The sequence below is a fragment of the Megalobrama amblycephala genome, linkage group LG17 (assembly GCF_018812025.1).
Source record: "Megalobrama amblycephala isolate DHTTF-2021 linkage group LG17, ASM1881202v1, whole genome shotgun sequence".
In the NCBI taxonomy this organism is placed as follows: Eukaryota; Metazoa; Chordata; class Actinopteri; order Cypriniformes; family Xenocyprididae; genus Megalobrama; species Megalobrama amblycephala.
The window spans coordinates 22,973,948-22,997,082 of NC_063060.1; the positions used below are offsets into that span (position 1 = coordinate 22,973,948).

The window sequence follows — 23,135 nt, forward strand, 5'->3', positions numbered from 1 at the left end:
TATGACGTCATTTTCCGTCATGAAAATTTTTCCGCCATTTTGAATTTTCTGAAAAACGTACTTTTTCGAACTCCTCCTAGGCCGTTACTCCGATTTTCACGAAAATTTAACCAGATCATCTTCAGAGCATGCCAAGAAAAAGTTATGGAATTCAAGTCAATTCCTCAAACCGTTTTCGTAAAACAAGCGAAAGAATTGTGCATAGTGCTTGCGAAAATGGACATAAGGCTGTATCTCCGCAACGCTTTATCGTATTCAGACCAAACTTGGTACATGTCATCACAAGCATGACCTGAGGCATCATGCTGTGTTCCGGCGCAGTGCCACCTACTGGTGCAGAGATATGAAAAATGGTCATTTTTGCTTATAACTTCTGATGGGTTTGTCCAAAAATCATACATTTGGTCTTGTTAGATTCAGGGAATCATGTCGATTCGACTGTTATCCAATTTTCCAATATCGGCCATTTTGTCCGTCGGCCATTTTGAATTTTGTGCTAAAATGCTGTATTTTACGAATGCATTAACGTATCGTTACAAAACTCGGTATGGGTCTTTGGCACCATGCCCTGACAATACTCAAAACGTTTCGGACCAGCGCCACCTTGTGGTCAAAAGTTATAACAAAATTTACAAAAATGCGAATAACTTTTGACTGTATTCACCAATTGTAATGACACTCTTCACAGTGGATTCCTTGGGTCATGCTGAGAACATAGATATTAAATTTTCCATAGTCGGCTGAACGTCCAGTCCGCCATATTGTTTTTCTTTAAAAACCTACTTTTTCGAACTCCTCCTAGACCGTTGCTCCGATTTTCACCAAAATTGAACCGTATCATCTTCAGACGATGGCGACAAAAAGTTATGGATTTCAAGTCGATATGTCAAACCGTTTTCGTATACCAGAGCAAAGAATTTGAGGCATGATGCAAAAACGACTCTTGAAGCTGTATCTCTGCAATGCTTTGACATATTGACACCAAACTTTGCAGGTCTCATTGTCACCTCACTCTGACCATGCCACATTAATCTGGTCACAGCGCCACCTATTGGTCAAAAGTGATGAACCAGTAAATCCTCTTTTTGGATCATTTTTCATCTCTTTTGTCTAAAATGATCTTAATAGGTCTTTTAATTGCTCACTATTGCAGTTGGTCTGATGCTCACGGCCATGTTGGCTGGCTTGTTGTGCCGTTTATGTGCTTGGCCCCGTAATTGCTGCTTGCAGTTATATTTGTAAATTGTCTTTCTAAATGTTTCGTTAACATGTTGCTAATGTATTGTTAAATGTGGTTAAAGTTACCATAGTTTATTACTGTATTCACGGAGACAAGAGCCGTCGCTATTTTCATTTTTAAACACTTGCAGTCTGTATAATGCACAAACACAACTTCATTCTTTATAAATCTCTCCAACAGTGTGTAATGTTAGCCTTAGCCACGGAGCAAAACCTCAAACTCATTCAGAATCAAATGTAAACATCCAAATAAATACAATACTCACATAATCCGACGCATACATGCAGTATGCATGACGAACACTTTGTAAAGATCCATTTTGAGGGTTATATTAGCTGTGTAAACTTTGTTTATGCACTGCTTAAGGCAAGCGTGAGCTCCGGGGGCGGATAGTGCGAGTATTTAAAGGGGCCGCAGCATGAATCAGCGTATTTCTAATTATGCCCCAAAATAGGCAGTTAAAAAAATTAATTAAAAAAAATCTATGGGGTATTTTGAGCTGAAACTTCACAGACACATTCAGGGGACACCTTAGACTTATATTACATCTTGTAAAAAAACATTCGATGGCACCTTTAAAGATTAATTTAAATATTTAACTTTGCTAAATGTCTCGAGGCAGGTACCACTTATTTATTTAACTATTTTAAAAGACTGGGATAAGAGCACCAACACACACAAGCTAAATTCAACAGGTATAAAATATGAGTAAAACAGTAAGAGAAAAACAGTAAATGAGAAGACGAGCACTGGACTGCAGCAGGTTAGTGGTGTATGTAGGTGAGCTGAATGCTTTTACCAGAAACTCCCGAGATGTAGTATGACGTACAACGCGGAAGCATTATTTTTAGTTGCATCTTTTCTGAAGTGTTAATTGGACATTTTAACTTACTGCAATGAAATGCTTAGGCTATGGTGCATATATTCACAATATTCATTACCGTTTTCTCTCTCTCCTTTTTTTCCTCTTTCTTTTATGCTTTTTTAGGCACTTTGACATCAACCATGAACATGACTCAAGAAACAAGAAGGGAAAGTGACTTCCAAGACTGAAAAGGAGGAGTACTGAAAAACTTGTATATGGAAGTAATTTAATGCCAAATGTTTTTGAAATAAAAAGCTTGTTGAATTGCACTAATTGAAAAAAAAACATGCATCACATTAGCTGTGCTTGCATTTAGATGCATTGTATTTTTAAGGCTTGCATTTTTATGGGCTGAAATTCAACATGGTCGTATATTTAAGCTGTGAATATTTCAATTAAAAATATTTCACACAAATTTTCATTATTAAAAATTCAATAATTTATATTCACCTTTCAGATTTCACTTCCAAAATATTCATTCTGTTTAAAAATACAACCTATAAAATTCAACTAGCAATTTTCAGTCCATTTTATTTCGCTTTACAAATTCGCTTCCACAAATTCAGTGGTTCAAATTCGGCAGAAAATTCAACATTTCACATCCGGGGAACTGCAGGAAAATCAGTAGAGTGCCGATGCATAATCTCCATCTGCTGTTAGTCGACTTCACCAGCAGGTGCCGCTAGCGGCTGTTTACAAAGACGAGCAACGGCTAGTAAGTCATCATTCATTCATAAAAACGGATTTACAGAAATGGAGCAAGCGGTAAGTGAATGTGTGATGATTATCAGTGCGAGTATAAACGCAGAAAAGCTGATAAAGACACAAAAGCTGCATTTATGTTTAATTCAGTGTTTAATTCAGCCGCGCGGTGTTGTAATACTATGGTTTCCCTCATCTGTCATAGCTTCCTGCCATCAGGACATATAAAACTCTTAACACAGCTTAATGGACTCCTGTACAGTGATATAAAAGACCAAACTCGCACCTCATTTGTGATGTAGATTATACTATATAGGCTCCAAGAAAGCAGATACTGGCATAAAGTTGTTTTGACCCTGAACGTCAATTCGCAAATTTAGGGACCGTCTCTAAAGTTACGATATTGGTATTCACGTTTCTACCTTCAGTAGCGTTTAAAGAGAATGATTTACAGTCACAAAACCAACTCTAAAGTGTTCATCTAGGTCTCAGGTCGAACAGTGATGCGCCCTACTCTCTCTCTCTCTCTCTCACTCTCTCTCTCTCTCTCTCTCTCACACACACACACACACACACACACACACATTCAAACACACACAACTCAAAGTACATGCACATACTTTTTTTCTTTTCTTTTTTTCCTTTTACACATTCATCACACAATTCGTTCTACTTAGTTAATTTTATTTTTCCTGCTCATATAAATGCTTTGGCAACACAATGTAAAATTTGTATAAGCAGGATAATATATGAGCAGGAAAAATGAAAATGAAATAGAATGAATTGTGTGATGAACGTGTTAAAAAATAGAAATAGTATATAATATGCATGTACTTTGAGTGGGGTGTGTTTGAATATGCATGTGCATGTGCGTACAAGAGTTTGTGTGAGTTCAAGTGTGTGTGTGTGTGTGTGTGTGTGTGTGTGTGTGTGTGTGTGTGTGTGTGTGTGTGTGTGTGTGTGTGTGTGTGTTCTTGTTTATATTACATCATGGGGATGTATATAAATGTCCGCACGATGTAATATAAACCTGAGTTCACCTACATCGTGGTCTATCCATCATGAACTATCCATGAGCAATACATTTGTTACTGTATTTGTTAATCTTTGTTAGGGTTTATAAAATTACAGCGGTTCATTGTTCATGTTAGTTCACAGTGCATTACCTAATGTTAATACAACTCTTGATTTTAATAATGCATTAGTAAATGCTGGAATTAAAATTAACAAAGATTAATAAGTGCTGTAGAAGTGCAGTTCTTTATTAGTTCATATTAACTAACTATAATATAAAGTGTTACCTTTTATTTTAATAAGCATCAAAAATCTAAAAGGTTTGCATTACCTGAGACCTAGATGAACACTTTAGAGTTGGTTTTGTGACTGTAAATCATTCTCTTTAAACGCTACTGAAGGTAGAAACGTGAATACCAATATCGTAACTTTAGAGACGGTCCCTAAATTTGCGAAAATCAAACGTTCAGCGTCAAAACAACTTTATGCCAGTATCTGCTTTCTTGGAGCCTATATAGTATAACTTACATCACAGACGAGGTGCGAGTTTGCTCTTTTATATCACTGTACACGAGTCCATTAAGCTGTGTTAAGAGTTTTATATGTCCTGATGGCAGGGGAATCCTATGACGGATGAGGGAAACCATAGTTTTTCAACACAGTGCTGCGATATAAAGTTAAGGAAACTAAACAACAGAGAGAAATATATGTCTACCTCAGATTTAATGTATGATCTGTACACCAGCATCGGACAATAACGTTATAATCTCGTTCACGGGAGAGAAAGCTGCTTACATGTAGACTAAACAGGGAAAGTAACCGTAAAGACACTGAATTAAACATAAATGCAGCTTTTGTGTCTTTATCAGCTTTTCTGCATTTATACTGGCCCTGATAATCATCACACATTCACTTACCGCTTGCTCCATTTCTGTAAATCCGCTTTTATGAATGAATGATGACTTACTAGCCGTTGCTCGTCTTTGTAAACAGCCGCTAGCGGCACCTGCTGGTGAAGTCGACTAACAGCAGATGGAGATCATGCATCGGCACTCTACTGCTTTTCCTGCAGTTCCCCGGATGTGAAATGTTGAATTTTCTGTCGAATTTGAACCACTGAATTTGTGGAAGCGAATTTGTAAAGCGAAATAAAATGGACTGAAAATTGCTAGTCGAATTTTATAGGTTGTATTTTTAAACAGAATGAATATTTTGGAATTGAAATCTGAAAGGTGAAAATAAATTATTGAATTTTTAATAATGAAAATGTGTGTGAAATATTTTTTATTGAAATATTCACAGCTTAAATATACGACCATGTTGAATTTCAGCCCATAAAAATGCAAGCCTTAAAAATACAATGCATCTAAATGCAAGCACAGCTAATGTGATGCATGTTTTTTTTCCAGTTAGTGCAATTCAACAAGCTTTTTATTTCAAAAACATTTGGCATTAAAATACTTCCATACTTGTAGGCCTACAATTTGCTTTTACTCCACATTTAGAAAAATGTTAAAAGTAAATAAGATTGCTGTATTGTTCATTGATAACTGTTGAGTGCATTTAAAATGTTGACCTTTCAACATTGCAATTTTCTGCTTTTTTCTATTAAAAAAAAAGTTTTAAAACTCAGAGTATGTTGCTTTCCATTTCCTTTGCCATAACATAACAAAAGTATATTTTTTAATTATTTAATAACAAATATAAGTGCAGTATGAAAAGCTGTATAAATGCAGTTAATAGCTGTAGATAAACAGTATAATGCTGTAAAAGTACATAATATTACAGCAGGATACTGTATTCGATAATTACAGTACTATACTGTAAATGTTGTTTACAGAAGTAGTACTGTAAAAATACAGTAAGTGGCTGGCAACCCAGCTGCCAGTATTTTACAGCGAAAAGTTTTGCAGTGTATGCTTTTATACCACTGATGTGGCAAACGTAGACATCTTTGACATTCTTCAGCTTACACAGAGCGCTTATACAGATACACGGGAGCGTTTGAAAGCAGGCGTCTATCAGCGGATTCTGTAAATTAAATTTAACATTTTAAGTAAATTAAACATTTCATGCTTATATATTTTAAAAGCTTAAACTTTTCTTTGTGTGTAAATGGACACATTTAGCCTAAGTTAACTGCTTATCGACTTGTTTTATATAAACCTGGTACATTTAAAAAATTGCCAACCTCTTTTATTTAAACCTGGGAACATCTCAATATTTACCAGCTTCTTAGAAATAAACCTGGGAAAAGTTTGTCAAAGGTACCGACTTGGGTATTTTAAAATGTTAAAAAAATGAGATGATAGCATAGCCTAGCATTTTGAGCACTCTTGAACAGATTCTTAAACACCTCTGATTGGCCATTGTGTGTTCACACACTCAACATATATGTCTGTGATGGGCTGCAACGATCAACGCTACATAAACATGTTGTAAATAGACATCTTTGAGGCTCTTCACCGACCACTTATAGATTCACACGTGAGCATTTGAAAGCAGGCGTCTATCAACGGATTCCTAATATATCCGCTGGGGCATCTATTATAGATGCCTGCTTTCAAACGCTCCCGTGTGAAAATGCTAGGCTATGCTAGTATTGTCACATTTTTAACATTTTAAAATACCCAAGTTGGTATCTTTGACAAACTATTCCCAGATTTATTTTTAAGAAGCTGGTAAACATTGAGATACCAACAAAGAGGTTGGTAATTTTTTTTTATGTACCAGGTTTATATAAAACAAGTCTATAAGCTTAGGCTAAATGTGTCTGCTTAAGCTTTTATAAAGTATAAGCATAAAATGTTTAATTTACTTAAAATGTTAAATTTACAGACTAAAAAACTTTTTGTGCTGTTTTCTAACAGTATGGACTTTAATAAATAAAGAGAGAAAACCTACACTTAAACTTTTCACTTGTTTCATAGTTAGACAGATATCAAGATGTATCATTATAGGACTGTCTAACAATATATCAATTATCGCAGAATTGCTGTATCGTGATATTATCATTATTGTGAGCCATGTATCGTGATCGTATCGTTAGGTACCCTGCGATTCCCACCCATAAAATATAAATAAATAAATATTACACATATATATATATATATATATATATATATATATATATATATATATATATATATATATATATATATATATATATATATACACACACACATACATACATACACATACATACATACATACATACATACATATATATATATATATATATATATATATATATATATATATATATATATATATATATATATATACACACATACACACACATATACATACACACACATATACACACACATATATACTTTTTTGTTTTTTCAAAATGCAATTAATCTATCAATATAAAAGTTATTTTTCATATTGAAAATACACAACAAAGTTGATTCACATATATGACAGCCTCTGATCTTTGTCAATACTAATCTTATGTACAGGCATTAGACTAAAAATACATTCAGTCGTCGCTCCCAAAATGAATTCAACGAGTCATCTTGTTAATGTTATAAATTAATTATGTCTCCGTTTGTCATTACCGATTAAAGAGTATCTGGCTATCTATTATTCATTTTTCTGTTTTTGATGATCACAAAGTACAAAGCAGATAAGGAAAACTAGGATGCCGGGTGTATTCAGAGCACCGCCATTACTGTTTACAATGCGTGGAATGGTGCGATGTGATTGGTTTCTTTTCCCTATTTATTTTTAGTGCCAGAGTATATGCACATTTAGTCACCACACACACATTTTTTCCCCAAGATGTTGGTTTTATTTTGATTGTTCAATAATTGTTTCTTTTGTAAATAAATTGGTTTATTGTTTGAAGAATTTCTTGCTTGCCTCTTTTATGTTGCAGTATATGAGCCAGCCATAACAACAATCGGAGTATGAAAATACACATTTCAGATTGATATCATGAATCGATCTCCGGTCCAGACTTGAGACAAGATGGACTTCAACGCCAGCTTCTTGAACCTGCTCATTCTGAGTGAGAGATTCAGGCAACGCAAGTCCAGAATCAGACGCAAACCACCATTCTTTTTGGGGTCCAGAAATGCAAAAAAAAATGCACGCACGACCCTAGGGCTATTTCTCAGACTCCAAAGGCTAAAGGCCATGAGAGCCCAAGTCAGGCCAAAATCTGTCAGAGACAGGGGATCAGGCTGGACAGGGACCAGAAGGTCACTGTTAAGTGCCACTTGAACATGCTGAGGCAAAAACATAGCATATAGCACCTGTCGTGTGTACCCTACCGTGATGAATCTGTCATACAGATCCGCACATTTAAAGAAAAATTTATCGTGTCCACTTGAGAGGAGTGGTAAAGGGCTCTAAAATAGTCAGTAAAAAAAACAAAAATCGCTTTTCCGATGGGCAACAGATAAACCACATCCTAAAGGAAATAAAATCTGAGGTGAGATGGCACGAGCACACTCTTATGGGGCATACCAGATATATCCTCGGATACAGTGCAAAACGCCACTGGCCAATAAATTGTCATGAAATGTGTGGTAATGGGTCCAGCCCCTTTTTATTTTCTTTTTACTTCCTCTTCTTCTACTTGAGTGAAAGTCTATGGCCGCCCAGAGAACCGTTTTGCTTATCTACAGACTATTCAACCAGTACTCAATTAACATTACATCATTTTACTCATGGATCCAATTATTCTTTATTTATTGTGTTATGGGGATGTGCATTTTTGGAATTTTGTTGTTTCCATAATACATGCTGATACTGACTTTTTGTTAACCCTTTATTTTATGTCTTAGAAGTAATAATTAGAAAAAAACAACACTGTGAATAAACTAATGTCATTTCGTTTAAAATGGGCATTGAGAGGCATTAACCAGGTCACTTCCCCTAACTCGTTTTTTTAGAAAGTCATGTAATTTATTAGTGAAATTCATTACCTGTTTAAGTTTTTCATCTGTGAGGCAGTTAAGTTCAATGATGAACTCACTGTCTGTCGGCAGTATCTGTGCGCTCGGGTCGATTATTTTTATGATATCAAGTTGCTCCCGAAGTCCCATCTCTGTGCTCACTTTTCGACTCAAATATTCAATATATTCCACCTGAAAACCAAAAAAAAAAAAAGATAGGGCACTTTAACAATAGTAGAAGCTCTAAAGAAACAGAATAACGAGTAAATGCAGAGAAAAGTCTTCCTTTCATAACTGTCTAACATTTTTCATTACAATTTATATTATCACTATAACAATTTAAAAGTTCTATTGAAAAAAATGACATTATTAAACATTTCCCAGCATTTGATATATCCCATGTTGATTTATTGACAGCAGCACTGGAGTCGACATGGACAAAAACCTGAGGTTCCATGTTTGCTCCAACCCTGATAAAAACTCACCTGCCTGTAGCTTTCAAGTAAACCTGATTAGCTTGTTCAGGTATGCTTGATTAGGGTTGGAACTAAACTCTGCAGGACCAACGTTCACCACCCCTGGTATATGACAACACATACTGGTGCATTTTATATTTTCATTGCATAAATAAAATAAACCAACCTGCTCATCGTTAGTCATGGCACTCCAGGGCAGCTCATCGAGATTTCGGTGTGGTTTGTTTTTTCTTTTGGATACAAGGCAGGGTGAACTGGGCACGCTGGGTATGATGTCTGACAACACATCACTGCCACTGGCTATGTCACTCCCTGGTAACTACAATGACACAGTTTTTGTTCAGCAAATTCTTCAATAAAGTAATCAACAGCTTGTCCATATGTTAGGAAATAAATATTTAAACAACCCCTCAACTAAAACAGCTTCAAAACAAAGGGCTCACCTGCCACTCAAATTCACTGTCGGACCAATCCCAGTAAGTGCTGATGGAGGAGGACACGTCGCTGCAGACACTGCCTTCTGGGAACAGGTCAAAGGATGTGAGTTCCTGATCATCCAGGAGGGAGTAGCAGTCATCCTGATCGCCCACAGAAACAGATGAGAAGAGTTCCTCACTGCACTCTGAACTGGCAACACTAGTGCCGCATGACGTCAGGTTCCATCTGCAAAGAGGTGACCGTTGTTGACTTAAAGGCAGTTTACACTAGAGGTCTTTACGGGTCCACTTGGATCCAAAAATCCGAGGTCTGACCCAAGACCCAAGCGGGTTCAGTTCCAAAACTTTGACGAGTACCTCAGGCGGGGGTCGGGTCTGATATTACTGCCCTCAGGTTTAGGGTAATTTAAAATAAATGTGCTTTTACTGAATGGACCCGAGAAGACCCCAATTATTATAAAATATGCCAACTTTCCACTATTAATTTCAAGTGATAAACAATATTTTAATTTTTAAAACAAATACATATTAAATAATTTTATGACAATGTTATTATCCCCCTTCTCTGTCAACTCACACTTCTACGTGTAAATTACCAAACAAACTACACTATGAATGCAGCAGCGGTGTGCTCTCCACATAAATTGTGCTCTGCAATACCAGAGCCATTTGAGAGGATGGGTGTGGGAAATATTAAGAATTGATGAAAAAAAAAAAAAAACCTGATATACTGTTGCAGGATTGATTACAGAAAACCATCTAAATGCAGTTGAAGCCAAACAAATCATCTAAAATCGGTAACACTTTGTAATAATGTTCAGTTATAAGTCACTTATAAATTATTAGTTAATGATGAACTAATGATTTACAAAACATGACTATACATTCAATGATTAATAAGTGATATACTAACATTTTATGAATGTTTTAATAATTCAATTAGTCATTTATAAATTATTAGTAAATGATGAACAAATCATTTACAAAACATAACATATTAAATAATGACTAGCAAGTGATATACTAACATTGTATGAATGTTTTATTAATTCAGGTATAAGTCACTTATAAGTTATTATTTAATGATGAACAAATCATTTACAAAACATGAGTATACGTTCATAAATGATTAAGCGGTATGCTAACGATTTACAAATGTGTTGTAAGTTATCTTAAAAAAATGTGTAAATCATGAAATAAACAGATCATTAGTAGATGGTTGATAAGTTATTAGTTGATATATTATTTATCACTTATAAATCATTGAAGTATTCATGTCAAGATTGTTTTAGTATCAGTATCTCAATAAACAATTGTTAATCATGAACAAATGATGAACAAACGATTAGTAAATGATCAGTATATGATTTATTGATGAAGCTGTAAGCTGGTCTGTGTTCAAAAGCACAAACATGCAGGTATGTTAAAGCACTAAGAAGAGTAATTTATTTGTTTTGAAGTGGATAAACATTTATAAATGCATTACAGGTGATTCCAGTGGGTTGTGTTAAATCCTTTCACTCATCAGAACAGACTTGTGTTCTGTGTGGAGTGTGTCTGATCTACTGATAAAGTCAACCTCTGAACTTGTTTTACCTTCCACTTAAGCTCACATCAGGTGCACAGAGTTAAAGACTCCATGTGTGTCAGAGAAGACAGCTGTCTATACTCACCAGTCAGCACTTACACTGCAGTACACACTACAAAGTGTTCAACACCTGTTATAGATTGTGTAAACGCATGAATAAATCGTTTACAAAGCTTTCTGCATCCCCTAATCTAAAGTGTAAACTATTCATCACTTGTAAATGTTTTACATATTTTCAGATCTTCTTTATAAATTATGTACAAACTGCAATTAGTAAATTTACCATTTATTTGCATATGCAAAGGTTCAGCTTACAACTTCATCAATAAATCATATACTGATCATTTACTAATGGTTTGTACTTTAAAATCTACACCTGCCGTGTTTCTTATTTGTCGTCTCTGATTTGGTCTGTCATCCCCGGTTGAAAAAGTCCCAGCTAATCACTGGTGTGCTAGGCTGCAGGCTGTGCAGACATCTCTGCTTTTTACATTTGGTTCCATTGGGGTTCGAAAAAAAATTCTGTTGGGTCAGACTCTGGTCTGTTTTTATCAGGTTTATCTCTCGTTGGGTTTTTCTTTTTTTTAAAAAATATTTTATGCACGTTGGGTTCGGGTAAGAAGCGATTCAGGTCGGTTACAGATTTTAGGACCCAAGAAGACCTCTACTTCACCCAGGACTTCAAAGTTGAATAACCTCTTACTTGACATGGCATGCTAGCATGTGGCTAATGGCTAAAAAAGATGGACAGACAGCGATACATGGTGTCACATTCAGTTATAGCAGTCAGAACAGTAAAACTCTCTCCAAGATATTTCAATTACATCAACTTAACACTGGAACAAAACAGATATTCACCTCAGTACATGCACAGTTTTTTGGTAGTATATCTTACTATAAAGACACTAGTACATTTAACCAATATTTTGAGACTACTAGAAATTTTAAATTATTGTTAATTTTTGAAAACACAGCTTACATAATATAATTTAAAGGGGTCATGAATTTTCCTAATTTTCCTTTATGACTCGTTTTAGATTTTGTCACATTATGACATATTATTCTACAAACACGGTGAGTTATGTCATCCTTCTCAGTGTTATATTGTGTTCCATCTGTCACATGTTTAGCATAGCCCTCTCTGTCAGCGATGAGGGATTTTCATGTCATAAATGTAGGGAAATAGTCAGGCTGACAGAGAGAATCTCAGAATTAGAGACACGCATCCAAACTTTAATCGAGGATAGTAAGAATGCAGGGGCTTCAGATACTGTTTTGGATGCGACTAGCTTAGTGAACTCTGTACATTGTTCGGTTCCGGCTGTAGAGCCCGCGCAGCAGGGCACTTGGGTAACGGTGAGGCAGCCTAGCCGTGGAAAACACCACTCTTCCGTTCCATTAAGAACATCAAACAGGTTCTCCCCACTCAGTGACGCACCCACTGAGAATCCTGTTGAAAGTGCCCTAGTAATTGGTGATTCTATTATACGGAACGTGAAAATAGAGACACCAGCCACCATAGTCACATGTTTGCCGGGAGCCAGAGCACCTGACATCAAAGCAAATTTAAAAGTGCTGGCTAATGCTAATCGTAAATACTCTAAAATTATTATTCACGTCGGCACAAATGATGTTCGACTTCGCCAGTCGGAGATCACTAAAATTAACATTAAAGAGGTGTGTGAACTCGCAAGTACAATGTCAGGAGAAGTAATTTGCTCTGGTCCCCTTCCTGTTCGTCGGAGTGATGAGATAGTTAGCAGATTATCATCACTCAATGGCTGGCTGTCTAAGTGGTGTCCGCAGAATAATATAGGTTTCATAGATAATTGGTTTTTGGGGCAGACCTGACCTGTTGAAAAGAGATGGTATTCATCCCTCCCGGGATGGTGCTGCTCTTCTCTCTAGTAATATGGCACATAGTCTTAGAGCTGAAACATGACAAACTACGGCCCAGGTCAGGAAGCAGACAGACTGGCTAAACCGACCGTCTGCTAGCTGCCTCACGTTACAGAAGTCAGATAAATCCCAACACATAGAAACTCTTACACCTAGATATTATCACATAGAGACTGTGTCTGTACCCCGAATTAATAAAAACAAAAAAACTTCCCAACCCATTTAATGGAAAAAATTTAATTGATGTTCAACAAATAAAAAAATCGAGATAATAATGATAAACAAATGATAAAGCTTGGATTGTTAAATATTAGATCACTTTCTTCAAAAGCACTTATTGTAAATGATATTATCACAGACAATTATCTAGATGTGCTGTGTTTGACAGAAACCTGGCTAAAACCGGACGATTACATTACTTTAAATGAGTCTAGCCCTCAAGGTTATGATTATCGACACAATCCTCGACAGAAAGGCAAAGGAGGAGGTGTTGCTGTAATTTATAGTAATATTTACAGTATTAGTCAAAAGTCTTTCAAATATAATTCCTTCGAAGTGATGCTGCTTTACGTAACATTATGTAAGTTGACATTTGTGTTGGCTACTGTATACAGGCCACCAGGACACCATACAGACTTTATTAAAGAACTTGCTGATTTTCTATCAGAGTTAGTACTAGCTGCAGATAAAGTCCTTGTTGTTGGTGATTTTAATATCCATGTAGATAATAAAAAAGACTCATTGGGATTGGCATTTACAGACATTCTAAATTCTATTGGTGTTAGACAACACGTGTCAAGGCCCACTCATTGTCGACTGAGACTGCTCTCATTAGAGTTACTAATGATTTGCTCTTATCATCAGATTGTGGTTGTATCTCTCTATTAGTGTTACTGGATCTTAGTGCTGCATTTGACACTATCGATCACAATATTCTCTTAAATAGACTTGAAAATTATGTTGGCATTAGTGGAATTGCATTGGCATGGTTCAAATCATACTTATCTGACCGTTATCAGTTTGTAGTAGTAAACGATGAGATATCATATCGATCACAAGTTAAATATGGAGTACCGCAAGGCTCAGTACTAGGACCATTGCTTTTCACTCTGTACATACTACCCTTGGGAGATATCATTAGGAAGCATGGCGTTAGTTTTCATTGTTACGCTGATGATACTCAGCTCTATATTTCTTCACGCCCTGACGAAACTTACCAATTCACAAAATTAACAGAATGCATAGCTGATATAAAAAACTGGATGACCAGTAATTTCCTACTACTAAATTCAGAAAAAACAGAGATTCTAAGTTTTGGACCAAAAACTTCTTCACGTAATAACCTAGAATACTGTCTAACACTTGATGGCTGCTCTGTTAAGTCTTCGTCGTCAGCTAGGAACCTGGGTGTGCTCTTTGATACCAATCTTTCATTTGAAGGCCATGTTACTAGCATCTGTAAAACCGCTTTCTTCCATCTTAAAAATATATCTAAACTACGACATATGCTCTCACTGAAGAATGCAGAACAGTTAGTTCATGCGTTCATGACCTCAAGGTTAGATTACTGTAACTCTCTACTGGGTGGTTGTTCCTCCCGCTTGATAAATAAACTACAGCTCGTACAAAATGCAGCAGCTAGAGTCCTTACTAGAACTAGGAAGTATGACCATATTTGGCACCTAAACTGTGGAACAACCTTCCTAGCATTGTTCGGGATGCAGACACACTCTGTCAGTTTAAATCTAGACTAAAAACGCATCTCTTTAACCTGGCATACACATAACACATTATATATTTATATTTTCAAATCCGTTAAAGGATTATTAGGCTGCATAAATTAGTTCAGCCGGAACCGGGAACACTTCCTATAACACCAGATGTACTTGTTACATCAGAAAAAGAATGGCATCTACGCTAATATTAGTCTTTCTGTTTATCCCGAGGTTTACCGTAGTCAACTGGATTCGGGGCCGTTCTTTACCAACCTACACTTCACCCAAAAGGCCTGTAGGTGGCACAAAGACTTAAATTTAACCAACTATGATAACTTCGTTAGATGGTAAATCAATACAAAACATGGTTTTGGTGAGCGCTTTGTAATATGTATTCACATTAGATTTTAAAGCAACACAATTCGTTTGCAATAAGACAAACCAGATTCAAATTGCCCGGCAAATTCGTAAAGCAAAGAAAAATCATTTCTAGCTGATCAACATTATGAAAACTGGTAAAACCTTTAGGAACTTCAAAAGATAAAACAGCGAAATTCCTAATATTACTTCCAATATTTCCAAATTATGTTCATTTTCATAGAGCGGGCCAATATCGTGACGATTATTTAAAATCAATCGAGAGAAGCAGATATCGTTATCGTGATAAAATACGATTAATCGTGCAGCCCTAATTTAATTTAATTTGACTTGATATTTGATATTCAACAGTATCCTTGACATTTATTCAACAGTGCTTTTGATCTGCCTGCATTGACACTATTCTTTAAAAGGAAAAATTATATACCAATTATCAATGTAAAGCTGCTTTGACACAATCTGCATTGTAAAAAGCGCTATATAAATGAAGGTGACTTGACTTGACTAATACATAACTTTTACAGACACAAAACATACTTTTTTGCACGTTTGGATAAACGGTGAAAGATACAACATGGACATATTGGCAACATTTAAGCATAAACATTACGCTTTTACAGCAAAAAATAAATAAATAAATAAAATATTTACTAATCTTTTACATCATAAAGATATCTGTATAATTTCCCTTTTACCATTTTATAGATAAATGTTTTATCTCTAAACTCAAACATAACCATTTTATAAAGAATATGAAAAGAATGTAATGGACAGAAATATTCAGGGAAATTACCATTTTAGTAACACTATTGTTACGGTTTGCTGTTGTAGAGATGAGGCGTTAACGGATTTCCACAATCGATGGGTTTTTATTGACACAACGAGGAGACAACAATCAAACACTTCCATATAACATTTAGGACAGACAAGGAGTGGAGGGAGTGAGTCCATTATAAAGGGTGTACTGACAATCAGGAACAGGTGCAGGCAATCCGTGATGAGGAGGAGAAGACGAGGGAAGTGAGTGCAGGTGAGGAGACAAGAGGATCATGGGATTTGGAGTCCGGGAGACAAGGGATCCGTGACAGTACCTCCCCTCCCGGTAGGCGCGTCCTCGAGCCGTAGGAGAAACACCGGGGAGGGGGGTTGGGCGCCCTGGAGACCTCATGCCGGTGCAGGGAGAGGCATGGGTAGGAGTGGAGGTCTCCAGGGCGGGTCCATGAGCCACGGCGGGTCAGGTGCAGTGGGCAGCCACGGCGGGTCAGGTGCAGTGGGCAGCCACGGCGGGTCAGGTGCAGTGGGCAGCCACGGCGGGTCAGGTGTAACGGGCTGCCATGGCGGGTCAGGAGCCTTGGGTGGCCATGGCAAAGACCCACCCACATGTGTCTCCACCACATGTCCCCCACCCACGGGTACCTGGCCCCCCCCCAAAAAATACTTGGGGAGGTTTAGGATAGTTGCGAGGAGTCCCAGAAATATCATGGATATGTGGGTGGAGGAGCATGGAGCTGGCTTGGCGGCGCATGGAATGGCTGATTCTGCTGCGGTGATTGGGGCGGCTGGCTCGGCGGCTGGGACTGGAGCGGAGGGCTCGGCGGCTGAGGCAGGAGCGGAGGGCTCGGCGGCTGAGGCAGGAGCGGAGGGCTCGGCGGCTGAGGCAGGAGCGGAGGGCTCGGCGGCTGAGGCAGGAGCGGAGGGCTCGGCGGCTGAGGCAGGAGCGGAGGGCTCGGCGGCTGAGGCAGGAGCAGAGGGCTCGGCGGCGGAGACTGGGGAGACTGGCTCGGCGGCTGAGACTGGAGATGCAGGCTCGGCGGCGGAGATTGGAGACGAGGGCTCGTTGGCCGCTATTGGAGCTGAGGGCTCGTTGAGGGCTGGAGCGACGGGCTCTGTGACAAAGTCTATCAACCAGCCAGCATCCTCTGGTGGCCCGTGAAAGGCTGGAGCGGATTGCTCGGCGGCGGCGGCTGGAGCGGAATGCTCGGCGGCGGCGGCTGGAGCGGAATGCTCGGCGGCGGCGGCTGGAGCGGAATGCTCGGCGGCGGCGGCTGGAGCGGATTGCTCGGCGGCGGCGGCGGCTGGAGCTGAGGGCTCGGCGGCGGCGGCTGGAGCTGAGGGCTCGGCGGCGGCGGCAGGCGGCCAGGAGTGGGCAGGACCGTTGAAGCGGTATGTGCAGGGCTTTGGGGTAAGGTAAGCTGGTGATGCCCGATAAGCTGCTGATGGGGCTGGACAAGGACTCTGGTTCTCTAGAATCTTGTCTACTTCAAAATTAGAACCATTTAACAGGAGAATCACATTCAGGGAATCGACTAAGGAGAAACTACAGGCTGGTTCGTTATAACGAATAACGTCCTTGTCCAGTCCCATCAGAAAAACAGCATTAAGGCAGGCATCAGTCCAGCTCACCAAATAAGAAACCTCCAAAAACTCCTCCACATACCTCTCCAACGGCCTGCCACTCTGCCGCAAAAGGCATAGTCTTTCGACCGCCCTGAGAGATTCTGGACACTCGGGATCAGGTAGATACCCATCTTCTCTTGTGGAGATCCAGCGGTATCGGTCTGTCCTTCTGTTACGGTTTGCTGTTGTAGAGATGAGGCGTTAACGGATTTCCACAATCGATGGGTTTTTATTGACACAACGAGGAGACAACAATCAAACACTTCCATATAACATTTAGGACAGACAAGGAGTGGAGGGAGTGAGTCCATTATAAAGGGTGTACTGACAATCAGGAACAGGTGCAGGCAATCCGTGATGAGGAGGAGAAGACGAGGGAAGTGAGTGCAGGTGAGGAGACAAGAGGATCATGGGATTTGGAGTCCGGGAGACAAGGGATCCGTGACAACTATAGCATTAAAAGGATATTTTGAGCCATTAAATCCACTCAAACCTCTAAACCTACCCATAACCATTTCTTAAAAATATGTAGTTATGAAAAAAATAACAGACAGAAAAGTGTAACTTAATCACAATAATTTCTTTATTAAGAAAATGTCAAAAGTGCTACCAATAGTAGTCCAAATGATGAGGTATTGCAGTCGCAGTCCTCTCTGTGGATATGTAATAGATCTGTATCTGGTACAGAGCAGAATTTAAGTTATTAATCCACGAACTATTACGCTTCACTTCACGGCATGTTGCAATATGTGATGAAGCAGGCGAGAGCCAATGAGCGTTGAGATGACTGCCGTAAAATGTGTCGTGTCAAGTTTTTTGAGGCGACAATTTTTGAATTCATAACAATCGCGGGATTTGTTTACAGTCGCTGTTGAGGATGGAGATAAAGATTGCTGGATAAATAAATAAATTTTTTTCTGTTCCAATTGTATGGATTCTAAAGATGTGGATTACAGTGGATTAAATTGGTGTATTTTGTGAATTTGAGTTGCGATTTGGAGTATTTTCTAGTCCTGTGTCTGCGAAAACACCTTTTGTGTCCCACGGCGAAGAAATTAAGTATTACATGATAAATAATGGTTTAATGATTATATAAATGTTATTCATTTTAAGGTTTAAAGTGTAGTTTTGCTTAACGTAATTCTTTGAAACAAGTTTGCAGTGAAAGTCACAAACAGAGGAAAATGGTTTTACATTTAACGTTAATCATTTTTAGTGCTGTCAATATTGTACGTTTCAGTGTATGAAAACATAAGTAAATGTAGCCTACATGTCATAGAACCACACTACATAAAAAAATACATATTCTCGTGAGATCACATTGCAGAATATCTAAACAAACCAATAGTGTAAATGAGAACTTTAGAATAAGGGGTCTTATCTTTAGAATAAGGGGTCAAATTGTCGCAATTAGTACTGATTTAATGGCAGTTTGGCCTTAATTATTGGCTTATTCTGGTCAATAAACTAGAATATCACTCAATAAGTGCCGTAATTAATGAGGATTTAACTTTTACTTTGGGGGTCAAATTGTCTTTATTATATTATTTTAGCCATTTATAGCTGAAAACCAGCAGTAATTAAACAATTACTAGCTTATTGTTCAGTTATCTTAATAGAATGGCACAGAAATATAGTTACATCACTACACAAAAATAAAATATGGCTTAATAAGTTGTAGATAATGACTAAAAGGCGTTTACTGTACATTCAGTTAAATGTACATTCAGTTAAATCATTAATTACTAGGTTATTTTTGTTTATTTATAGCATAAATGTGTATCTTTCAAATGTTTAATAATTTGTAAATAATGGCTGATATGCCCTACGATATGTTAAGTTAATTAATTACTATTGTGTCCATGCTTAACTAATGCATAATTGTGAACAAATAAATAATTAATTACTAGTTCATTAATGCTTAACTAATGCATTATTCTAGACACATAAAATAAAGTGTTACCCTTTTTTTTTTTTTTAATGTAGGTCTCTCATTTTTTCTGCAGCCAAACGGCCGCACACCGGAGATCCAGCACAATGCCAGAAAACTTTCAGCCCTGACACTACTGAAAACATTAATCAACCTTAGTGAAATTCATTTATAAGCATTACTGAAAAAGACTCTTACAAACACTAGTGAAAAAACTGATCAACCTTAGTGAAATTCATTCATACACATTACTGAAATGAGAAAAGATTTCAGTAGTTGATGAGAGCTAATTTCACTTGAAAAAGGAAGCTGTAGCCGCACTTCCGTTTAACTTGAAACGTGTCTCATAAACTCATTTAGACAATGGCCCAGTTGTATAGGAAGCCAAACTATGGGAAGCCATTCACACTGAGAGTGGGATGAAACAGCGTGCTGTTACAGAACTGTTACAACTAATCCCCATTGCATAAAGAGTTTGAGAGATGTGCTAGATTAAATGGAAATGCGGCCACAGCTTCCTTTTCAAGTGAAATTAGCTCTCATCATCAACTGAAATCTTTTCTCATTTCAGTAATGCGTATGAATGAATTTCACTGAGGTTGATCAATGTTTTCACTAGTGTTTGTAAGAGGCTTTTTCAGTAATGCGTATGAATGAATTTCACTAATGTTGATCAGTTTCTCATTTCACTATTGTTTGCAAGAGGCTTCAGTTATGCATATGAATGAATTTCAATAAGGTTGATCAATATTTTTAGTTTCACTAGCGTTTATAAGAGGCTTTTCAGTAATGCATATGAATTAATTTCACTAAGGTTGATCAATGGTTTTCATTTCACTAGTGTTTGTAAGAGGCTTTTCAATAATTATGGCCTACACGGCCCCTCATACTTTTCTACAAAAGCACTTATTGTAAATTATACGATCACAGATCATAACCTAGGTGTGTTGTGTTTGACAGAAACCTGGCTAAAACTAGGTTGGGCTAATATGATGACATTCCAAAGCGATTCCAGATCATGATCTAGTCTTGTGTATACTCTATTTAGCCAAGGCTGCAAAACCAACTCCCTGTTACAAATGTGGAAGAACTATCACTTTTACCACTAAAGATTGCTTTGTAAATAATCTTCCTGATCAGTTTCAATTTCTCAGCATACCAGATAACTTAGAAGAACTCGCAACACAAACTATTCACTCTCTCTTTTACAGCACTTTAGACACGGTTGCTTCTTTCCGCTTAAAGAAGATTAAGGAAAATAGTCTGACACCGTGGTATAACAAACACACTCGTGCCATCTGAGAGCAGACCGAAAAATGGAGCGTAGCTGGAAGAAAACAAAAATAGAGGCATTTTGCATTTCGTGGAAGGACAGTGTTACTGCATACAGAAAGGTCTTAGAAACCACTAATCTGCTTACTTTTCGACTCTGTTAGAAGAGAACAAACACAACCCTACATATTTATTTGATACAGTGGCTAAATTAACAAGAAACAACTTCAACTTAAGACGTTTCCAAACACAAGGCTCGAAATTGTGACTATTTTGGTCACATATGCTCCCTAAATTTAATGTGTATGACCTCAATATATATTTGGAAGCATTTGTGAGAGTTTTCATTTCTCTACAAAACGTTCGCTAATTACTACACCAGTATGTGCATGCTGTGAGCTGATACAGTAACTGGTCCACCGTTCTATCACATAACTGATTAACTTAAGAACGTAAAGATGAAGTTTAAAAGCAGATTTTAGGTTGGTTAATATTAGCGTCAATCACTCCTTTTCATTGTGCTCCACTGTCACGTGACAGGGAGCGAAGTAGTGGGCAAAATGTAAAGAGCTGAAGAGAGAAGATGAAAAGAACACTGTTACACAGGGCTCGACATTAACACTTGAGTTTTTATATTTATAACATACGATACAGTTAAGCAACATTGCATGACCAAGAGTACAGTTTTTCTGAATATCCTGAATAAAACCATCACAATAGAAAATGTCACTGATTTCATACAACAGTTCAATAAACTGTAAAAAGTAGTTATAATTAAATCACTTACATTTTAGATGCAATATTGACGTTTTGTTCTGTTTCAGCAGCGAAAATAGTTTCAAACAAAGATCACAGCAGAATAATAGCACATTTCATGACAACACAATCATGTTTTCATTACTGAATGATTCAGCATTTTGAATGAATCGGTTAAAGATTCAATGACCCATTCATAAACTGCCTCATTCTTGAATGAATCATCCACTTGTTAAAGGATTAGTTCACTTTGAAATGAAAATTAGCTAAACCTTTATTCACCCTCAAGCCATCCTAGGTGTATATGACTTTGTCCGTATTCAACATACGTAGAAAGTGTAAACCTCTTGCAGTTCACAAAGCTTACGCTACGTCATGCACCTTCCCTATTAAACTAACGGAAAAAGTGTAACTGACGCGAAATTTTACACTTTCTTCGTAACTTGTATATGGCTTGAGGGTGAGTAAAGGTTGGGCTAATTTTCATTTCAAAGTGAACTAATCCTTTAATGCTGATGTAGAGGAATTACATCTCATAATGTACCTCAATCTGAGTAGTGTAACACTGAGAAATTCATGCTCAAGTCGTTCTTGTGATGGAGGTTCAGGTTAAATAACTATTTCTTCTAATGTTTCATCAAAAATAGAGGTATTTTGTACTGTTTTTATAGTGTGTACAATCGCTGAGCTTTAGGAAGCATACAGAGCTGAATCAGTTATGGTAATGGGCATTTGTTTCTGACTTGCGCTGTAAGCAGTAGACCAATCACAACAGACTGGGCTATCTGGCCAATCAGAGCAGAGCAGACTCTTGGAAAGGAGGGATTTAGAGAGACTGATTCATCCATCGAGAGGTTTTACAATCATCGAATAATGTGGTGATATGCAATGTAGATTATGAGAAAATGAAAGTGTTTCTTGACCTTGGATGCATGTAAACCTGTTGCAGGAGACCTCCAAAACAAAATTAGGAACCTTTCAAATACCATAATAGGGGCACTTTAAGACGGTCACCTGCCGCCACCTTTTGGTGGTTTAGTTTCATGTTTAAAAGTATCATTCTTTTCAACATTTCTTATTTGTATATTCAAAAAAGATTAAAACAATCTACATTACTTAATTCAGTTGTAATTTTTCAGTGTAAATGATTTCATTTGACTGGTAACAGCCCTACAGTCTTATTATTTTAATTGAATTTATTGATCCAATTTAAGAATTTAAAATGGAAGATGAAGCATACATTTAATAAGATTAGGGGAAAAGCCCTTTATAAAAGGTAAAAAAAATAAATAAAATGCCCTCGAGGAAGTTTTACAAATATGCAGATTTAAAACTTTTGGAGCTACCAAGTAAAACAGTTAATAAGAGTCCTGCAAACAGCACATCTGTAATGACTTTATGAATTTCTTTACTTGTAAGATTGATACTATTAGTGAGAAAGTTTTAACCATGCAACCATTTACTACAGTATTGCATCAGACATCGTGTTATAGAACCCCTGAAGAACAATTCCGTTCATTCTTTGCTATTGGAGAGGAAGAATTGTCTAAACTTGTTAA

General features: G+C 37.4%; 1 protein-coding gene across 1 annotated transcript in view; it reads right to left on the bottom strand.

The window, feature by feature from the left end:
* Nucleotides 1-7,153: 7,153 nt before the first annotated feature.
* The window catches only part of fam199x (family with sequence similarity 199, X-linked), a 44,964-nt gene continuing 28,982 nt past the window's right edge, over nucleotides 7,154-23,135 (bottom strand). The window contains exons 2-4 of the mRNA XM_048163643.1: nucleotides 9,648-9,867; nucleotides 9,371-9,523; nucleotides 7,154-8,920 (exon numbers count right to left, since the gene is read on the bottom strand). Coding sequence (XP_048019600.1) covers nucleotides 8,669-8,920; nucleotides 9,371-9,523; nucleotides 9,648-9,867 — 625 coding nt within the window. The 3' untranslated portion in view covers nucleotides 7,154-8,668. The remainder of the gene's footprint in view (nucleotides 8,921-9,370; nucleotides 9,524-9,647; nucleotides 9,868-23,135) is intronic.